Source organism: Caretta caretta, chromosome 1 (genome assembly GCF_965140235.1).
Source record: "Caretta caretta isolate rCarCar2 chromosome 1, rCarCar1.hap1, whole genome shotgun sequence".
Lineage (NCBI taxonomy): Eukaryota > Metazoa > Chordata > Testudines > Cheloniidae > Caretta > Caretta caretta.
Window position 1 is genome coordinate 166,308,902 of NC_134206.1, and position 8,262 is coordinate 166,317,163.

Sequence of the window (8,262 nt, forward strand, 5' to 3'; positions counted from 1 at the left end):
CTCGCTTTCTGCCAATGCTAGATCTCTGTGTAGCCTATAATTTATCATCTTAAACCTCGCTCCTTGGCTCCTGCTTCAGCTTCATTTAAACACGTACTTCAGTGTTTGTAGGATCCGGGTCTAACTAAGGGTGGTTTAGGCTACTAGGTGCCCCAAATGTTTAACGTGTATTAAAGAGGGGATAATATTAATGGCTGTTATTGATCTATAGAAGTGCTGTGATCTGCCTATAGGAAGTAAGAAAAATTAGCCCTGCCCGTGGGAGTTCAAAAAGGGCTGATCCGAAGTGGAACTCAGGCGCTGTGCTCCGAACCGACTGAAATGCCCGGTGTGGATCGGAGCCTTCCCCTGGGTCCAAGACCTCGAAAGCTGCAGGATTCTCACGCTAGCTAAAACTGAGATCGCCACGCACACGCCGAAATCTGCTTTGGGCATTGCTTCAAAATATTCACATCTTGAATAAAAATGCCCCAAAGAACCGAATTCACTTCCATTCCCTGGCAAGTTTTGGGGGCACAAAAACGCCTGTTGGGATATCTTGGGGTCACCACCAGGAGCTTTTATGTAATTTTTTAAAATGGCTCCTGAAAAGAGACAGGACTTGCCGGCCAGATGCCGTGCACCTGTCCATTGAAGTTTTGCCTGAATAAAAAGCTCAGGATCGGGATCCACTGAAGTATTTGCACAAGTAGAAGCAAGAAACTGAGATGGGGTGTGCAAAAATACTATTGCTGAAGAATTCCTCTGCACTATTTAATAGAAACGCGTGTTATTGTGGGGGAAGTGCAGTAACATTTAGAAAGTTAAGCGAAGTAGTAATAAAGCTGAAAACCCCAAGGAAGAGTTAAATGGGAAAATGAGTGCCCAACCTGCTCCTCTGGAAGCAGATGGGATTGTTGCCATTTCTTCCAGCGGGAGTAGAATCGAGCCCAGCGTGTGGTGTCAGATGTTAAGTATATTAACAACCAAAGCAAAATTGCTTATTTGAAAAGTGTATTTGCCTCTTTTTTTTTGCTAAGAAGTGGAGTTAATTTTTTTAAAAGTGAAGAAATAAGGCGTCTTTTTCAGTGCAAACCATCTCCTCATAACTGCCCTTTAAATCAATTAAATCATTTGCTCTTTTAGAGCTGGAGGCTTAAAGCGCGCAAGAACTAAAATTTTGCTCCAATATATTGTTGTGTCTGAATATCTCAGTTTAAATAGGCAAATACATGGATACACAGTGAAGTAGAAATCATTTCGTTTTCAGTTTTTTGTCTAAAGTCTCCTTATTTTGAGCTGTTCAAACATGCAACACCAACCTGCGTTTAATATTTCCTTCTCATAAGCAATTCCTTATCTTTGCTGGATGCTGAGTTTTGTTTAAGAAAATCTTAAAAGTTTGGACTTCATAAACTAGGTTAATTGATCATTAATCTTGCCACTTAGAGAACTGATGGGAAACCAGTTTCAATTGCAGCCTTGTAAGACTGTTAGGAAAAAAGGCTGGAAGTATTATCTTTAAAATGTTCTAAATCTTTTTCGATCTGTTTTTTGGTCTATTTAACCATGGTGCCATATTAATATTTCTGAAAGTAAAGTGTCTTGTTCTTCTTCACCCCAGGCTTCAGCCACTAGACTTCCCAAAATATAAATGGATGGAAAAAAGCAATTTACTTAAAATGTTTTTTATTTAAAATCTCAACAGTGGATCACTCGTTTTGTTTTTGCAACCAAACAAGTAATAAATATTATTTAGCAACTTTCTTTACAAAAATAAACAGATGATAAAATCTCTGCAAGGGGCAGTAATAGGGAACATTGTTATTTCAGAAACAAGCCCAAGTTCTCAGTATTGCAGCACAGGCAGCGTGGAGTTCCTACATCGAAAGCACATTAAAGAGTTTTGTAACTTTGTTAATGGTGGCAGAAAAGAAAAACGTGTTATACACTAAAACAAAACAAAAAATCCTTTACCATTCGTAAGGTTTCCTGTACAAGTGCACAAACAGAAAGCTCAAGCATAACGGACTTACATAATCATTGGACAGTATATTTACAAATCCAAACCCTAGAAAACTTTGCAGGCTACATTTACATCAAAAGCCTTCATTCTTGCAAATTATGCTGGTAGGAAGGCACCAGCCCGGTGCTCGGAATAACCACTTTGCATGTCTTAGGATATGAACCAGAAAATGTTGAAAGGGACTATGTAAAAACAATAGAGAAAAGCAAACAAAAAATCCTATGCCATTTTGGTTACGTCATTCGAGGAGGAGAGGCTATAGCTATTTTCAGCTCCTATCAAAGTTTAAAAAGATGCACATATATTTATTTAAAAAATGCTCTGTGGGTTTACACACTTGCTATTGAGATTGGACAAAACATCAAGTACTGTACGTAACGCTGGCCTCCATTCCCTGCTGGAACTGCTGGAGAAGAGAGGATCAGTTCTGCGTGGAGACGTTTGCAGGAAGAGGAATTGGGTTTTGTTCATCTTTCTCACTGGTGGGCTTCAGGGATTGAGTGTCCTTAGTCTATCTCAGTATGGAACATGCCTGAAGGTGCCCCGGGTGGCCTTGGGACCAACCTGTAGTGAGGGGTCGGGGGGGGGGGGGGAAGGGTGTGTTTAAAAAACTTGGCTGAGACCGGTATGTCCTTGTAAGTCCTTGTATGTGCCTGTGCTTTTAAGGGAGCCCCCCCCCCATAGAGTCTGTGTCCCAAAAAATGTGCCCGCGTGTCCTCGGGGCTCGAAGCTGGAGTCTCTCTCCCCATTCCCCACCTTGTTTCGGCAGATTCTCTCCCCCTCCCCTGCCCCACTGGCGGCGGGTCCCGCGGGGGTTCATTTGGTGTCGGTGGTTAATCTGGGCAGGCTGGCCGTGCTCATGCTGGAGACGTGGTGGTGAGGCGGAGCGGGCACCTGGCACATACTGCACGGGCAGGGCATTCCTCCCCAGTGCTGGAAGCTGCTGCCCAGCGGGGCCGAGGCGGCGGCGGCCGAAGGCGACTTGAGGAGCCCATGCGGGGGTCGGATGGAGCTGACCGCGGAGAGGCCGGAGCCGGGCAAGGAGGCGCTGGAGACGGCAGCGGGGGGCAGGATGGGGTGGTGCACGGGGTGGGCGGCGGGGTGCCCGGGGTGCCCCGGGAGCGGGGCGGAGTGGGCGGCCATGCCCCCCGGGCAGGCGGAAGGGTGGAAGCCGGCGTGATGGCCGCCGTAGATCTCGCTGACCAGGCGCTTCATCTCCTCCAGCGAGTTGGTGAGCATGAGGATGTAGTTGCGCGCCAGCAGCAGCGTGGCGATCTTGGAGAGCTTCCGCACCGAGGGCCCGTGCGCGTAGGGCATCACCTCCCGCAGCCCGTCCATGGCGATGTTCAGGTCGTGCATCCGCTTGCGCTCCCGGCTGTTGATCTTCAGCCGCAGCTGCTGCAGCTCGGGCTCCGTCATCTGCTTCTTGTCCTTCTTGGAGGAGGAGGACGACGAGGAGGACGACGAGGAGGAAGAAGACTTGAAACCCAGCTTGTCCACCACCACCACCCCGGCCGCGCTCATGGCGCTGCGCAGCTCGGCGCTCAGCTCCGGAGGGGAGTCGCTCTGGGTGGAGCTGGACACTGTGCCCCCCGAGAAGCCCCCGCTGCTGCCTTTATTCCTCGCAGAGAGGAAGAGGTCATCGGGCTCCGGGGAGGAAGGTCTGCTGGATATCAGGCTAGCGTCGGAGTCCATGTCCCCGGCGAGGGGAGAGCGCCGCGCACCAGGCTGCCTGCGAGGAGGAGAAACGAGAGAGCGACCCCAAATCAACGGGACAAGGAACTGCGCGACAGCCTCAATTTCACCTAGCTAACGCTCCAGGCAGCTAGCCACCCCTGGCCAGTGCCCAGCCTCTTCCTCCCTGTCCCCGGCAGTGTCTGCGAGATCCTTCGTCTGCGACCTTCCCAGCGAGATCCGAGACCCTCCATTCCCCTCTCCCGCGATCACACGCCTCCAAGTTCAGCAGCAAGGAACTCCCCAGTCCGCTATTGTCTCCCGGGCTACTTTCCAACTCCCGCGCCAGAAGCAAACGCGTTATTCCACCCTGTCTCCCAGGATAGTTCCCAACCTGGCCTCGCCTCCTCCCCTGCCCGCCCTTTCCCCACCTCCCGCGCCAGGATGCTCACCAGAGAATTGTCACCGGGATACCTTCCAATTACTCCCCATCACCCGCCAGCAAAACCCTGGATCTCCACCCTGCTCCTCACCCCGCCAAACAGCACGATCTTTTAATATATGAATCTTGCACGACTGGTTTCCGAAGGGTCACAAATTACGCCCCAGCACGGGACAAACCGCTACAAAAGGAGGCGGAATCCTGGTTAAGTGACCGGAGTCGCTGATGGGGGCGGTTCGGGGAGGACCGGGGGAAAATGAATCATATTCCCGGGGAGACCTTCCTAACCAGATCAGTATTTGTTTAGACACTTAACACACACCGCTGTCTGCCCCCGCCTCTGTCACCTCCCTCCCTCCTCTAGCTTGGGCGAATGAAGAGGTTCATTTCAACCCGGATCAGCGCCCGCGAGGAGCCCAAAGCAGTGAGAATCGGAGACAGAACCGGCTGGGTGCACAGTTCCCTTTGGGGGGGCGGGGTCCTGTCCATCCCCATTTATTTATTTGGGGTTAGTGGGTCAGGGCTACTGGGGAGGCTGGCGGACGCCTCCCTTAGAAAGTTAGCTGCCGCAGCCCACAGGAGTCAGGGATTGAATTTGTTTGGGAACTTACTGTTTGCAGAGTGATCCCTTTGGCAGGACTGACCCGCTCCAGCGCCGCTGGTGGTTGTCACAGATCACAATAATAATAAGCACCTTTTGGCGACTCGATGGTGTTTTTATAGGCACATCGGCAAGCAGCGCCGGGTAAGAACAATGTTATTGTCCTGGAGGGGCCGCTGCACCAATAAGCAAAGTGCTGCTAGGGGGCTGGGAAACTGATGTCATTCCGGCTAATTCCGCTCAATGAAACTGACTAAGACACGCTCCTTTGCAGCGCCAGCCAATGGCGTTTGTTAGGAGGAGAGACCCAGAGAGACAGGAGGGAGAAAGAGAGAGACCTTTGTCAAATCTAGAATAAAATGTAACAATGCCAGCGTTAGGAACAGCTGTTGGGGGGGGGGTATAGACCAAACAAACCTTAGTCCCAGCATAACAATAACATTTTGAAAGGAATGGCCCTAAACTCCTAAAGCACTCCACCGGGCTCTGCCGCTTGAGAGTATTAATAGGTTTCACAAACACATCGGTATTTCTCTCCTCCAAACCCCCCCCCCCCCAATGTAAACACTCACCAGGCACAATGCAACCCTTCCCACACTTACTTAACCACTTATCTCTGGTCGGGGCAATCTCCCACTGCACCCCGGACACACATATTTCAGGGCAATGAAAGACATATAGTTCAAGGGGGTGGGGGGTGTTCATAGCTGCCTAAAACCATTCCTAATGACCCCCGCTCTGCACTCCTCAGGGGAATGGCTGACTAGGGAAAGGTGATTTAGTCTTTTCTCCGCTTACTTCAGTAAAGAAAAAGAAAAGTGATTTTTTTTAGCCACCCCAGTTTTTGTCAAAGAGTTTACAAAAGAGCAGATGTGACTAAAACACTGCGATGGGACAGCGAAGTTAGCAGGAGTCACCACTGCCGCTAGCGCAACAGAGTCCGATATTTCTATTTTAAAATATTTCCTTCTTTAAAACCCCGCTCACAAGAGCGACCCTTTGCCACCATAAGGCTTTTGTGTTGCCCTAAAAATGCACCTGTCCTTATTTACAGGGTATTTTTGTTAGCTCTCTCTTAAAATAACATGCCCACAATATCATTTCAAGATAGCTCCTCCTCAAAACTGGACACTTATTTTAAGTAATGCCACAGCTTGGGAAGCGAGGGAGCTCTGCTTCCTAACTAGAAACTTTAATAATTTCTGTGCACCTGCCACATCTTTGGGGGGGGCGGGGAGGGAATTAACCTTTGGAAATAATGTTGGATTTTGCATCCAATGCCCCTCTCAGCGCCTGTCAAGTAATGTCTGGTGTTTCTTCACAGCTACAGGCTGGCCCTTCCTTTCCATGAGTTTAATTCCTGGGTTTAGCTTTTCCTCTCGTTTGTATATATCCTTGTCCTCTCCTTCCCCACAGCCTTGCCGCCTTTGTTGTATTATTTTTATACCCGGGTGTTTCCCAGCTGGCTCGGCAAGCCTCAGTCATCCGTTAAATGTGTCTTTAAAACCTTTAAGAAGTGAAGCGTGGAAATGTGTTTCCTAACGGTTATGAGGATGATCCATAACAGTTCAATTAGCAAAATCTGTCACAGGGAGCCCCTGCCTCGCCGCTTGCGTCTGTCCGGCTCGCTGGGTCTTGCCCGCTGCATGCGTCCCCGGGAGTGTGCCCGTGCCCGGGTTTGAAGCAGAGTGAGTGGGCAGGCGTCTGGGAGTTTGCTACTGGGGGTATGGGTGTGATGGCGTTACCTGGCGTGGCGGGCACGGGCTTCAGGCAGAGAGAGCGTGGGGGGGGGGGGGGGGAAGGTGCGTGTCTGAACTGGCCAGGGGCGCTGTGTGCGTAGGTTTAGGGGCATGATTGTTGGGTGTGGACACCAGCCAGTGCGGCGCGCGAACGTGTCTGTGTGCGTGTGTCTCTGCCAGTGAGGACATGGGGGAAGGAGAGGAGGCACTGGGATGTCCGTCTGCCTGGCCAGGCGGGGCAGGAGGAGAGAGCGGGGATCGTGCTGAGGGGAAGGCTGGACAAATATGCAAACGTTGCATTTCAAGATAAGAAAGTAATTAATTAATCAGCAACAACAACCCTTCCTTGCCCTTTGACGGACCACTCTATTGCGCGTATTGTGAGAGTCCCATCAAACAGGGCAAAATCTAGTCAAATCAATTCAGCCAAGTATCATTTCACCGTCAGGCAGACCGTGACCAGCGGGTAGCCAGAGACACAGTGAGCGACACTGGGGAAGGGCGCTGCAGATCAGAGGTTTTCGAAGTATTTCTCAGTCTAGATTCCCAGAACGGCTGGATCCGATCCCCAGTGAAACAGAAGGAGATTGAAGTCTGTGTCTTATAGGGAATAAGTGAAAGAATCGTTCTCTTCCTTGTCCCTTTCAGTCTCTGAAAGCTGCTTGATTGAGTATATTCATTAATGAATTTATCGATATAACGGGACACGTCCAAGGCGGGTTTTAGGTTGCCGGCTCTAGTAGATAAGCCTGGGTAACCCAAACTAATTAAATTTTCTACTAATCCCTGTTTAATATCAACACCTGCCACCTAGTGGCTCCCGGATAAAAGCTCCAGAACTTCTCCCAAACTTTGCCCCGATGAGCTGGTGAAATACGTAAGTTAGGGTTCGAAAAAAAGTCCTGTTTCCTTCTTTCCTCCCTTTACCCTCTCCTGTCTTCTCCCTTTCAGTCCTTCTCTTTTAACTCTCCTCCTCTCCGTCTCTAAAGCATTTACTTTACCCCTCATTTTGAAATGATGTGCAACAAGTTTCCGTTCTCCAGAAGCAGCCCACACTTTTCAGCGATGTTTCTCTGTACAAAGCAACGTGAGTTTACGCTGCAGCTTCGGGGGCTTTGCTCTGTTTGCTGTTCGCGCCGGAGAAGCGGGTCGAACTGGCGGCTATGAACCGGAGACAAGCGATTGGCTTGTCCGTTTGATTGAGGCAGGATAAAAGTCGCTCCGAGTGCGTTGGGATGGATGTGTGTGACTCCGAACGCTTGCGCCGTTCCCTGGGCTGTGAATGCGCTTGTGGGTCTCGAAGTGTGTGCGAGGGAGGGTGTGTGTGTGTGTTTGGAAAAGGTGGGAAGGAGAGATTCACATTTTACAAGGAAATGACAATCCGCCCCGGGACAGGCCGTGGACGCCAAGCACTAGTGATGGGGCAGTGAATGGCACACGAACACATACCTTCGATTATCAATTTTTGTGTCAATGTTAATAATCCAGGAGCCTTTTCAGATTTTTTTGGTAACCCACAAACACAAGATTATTGAGCCCAATGTGTTTTTTTGGCTTGTGCTACTGAGCCAGCATCCTGGAGGTTATTACAATGGAGCAGGAGAGATGGCACAAATCCAGTGGATGCAGAACATTACTCCAATATTTCATTTCAGGCGGTGAAGCTCCAGAGGAATGATGTATGTCTTTAAAATACATTTAGAACCTTAGGTAACATGTTTCCCAAGGCTGATTTTTGAAGCTGGACAAAAAAAGTTCCGGTATATATTTGGTTTGAGCTTTCATATCCCAACACTTCAGC

At 49.6% G+C, this 8,262-nt stretch overlaps 1 protein-coding gene across 2 annotated transcripts; it reads right to left on the reverse strand.

Moving 5' to 3' along the window:
- Window positions 1–1,651: 1,651 nt before the first annotated feature.
- OLIG2 (oligodendrocyte transcription factor 2) lies at window positions 1,652–4,941 on the reverse strand. 2 transcript variants are annotated; one of them, XM_048868042.2, is made up of 2 exons: window positions 4,733–4,941; window positions 1,652–3,737 (listed from the first exon to the last, which is right to left on the reverse strand). In XM_048868042.2, exon 2 carries the CDS (start codon window positions 3,698–3,700, stop codon window positions 2,822–2,824), a length of 879 nt encoding a protein of 292 aa, XP_048723999.1. In that variant the 5' UTR covers window positions 3,701–3,737; window positions 4,733–4,941; the 3' UTR covers window positions 1,652–2,821. The 2 variants fall into 2 exon arrangements, with proteins under 2 accessions (XP_048723999.1, XP_048724009.1); XM_048868052.2 differs by lacking the exon at window positions 4,733–4,941 and adding an exon at window positions 4,132–4,713.
- Window positions 4,942–8,262: the final 3,321 nt, after the last annotated feature.

Excerpts from the sequence above, each read along its gene's own strand:
- OLIG2 (XM_048868042.2), bottom strand. The coding sequence starts at position 3,700 with ATGGACTCCGACGCTAGCCTGATATCCAGCAGACCTTCCTCCCCGGAG.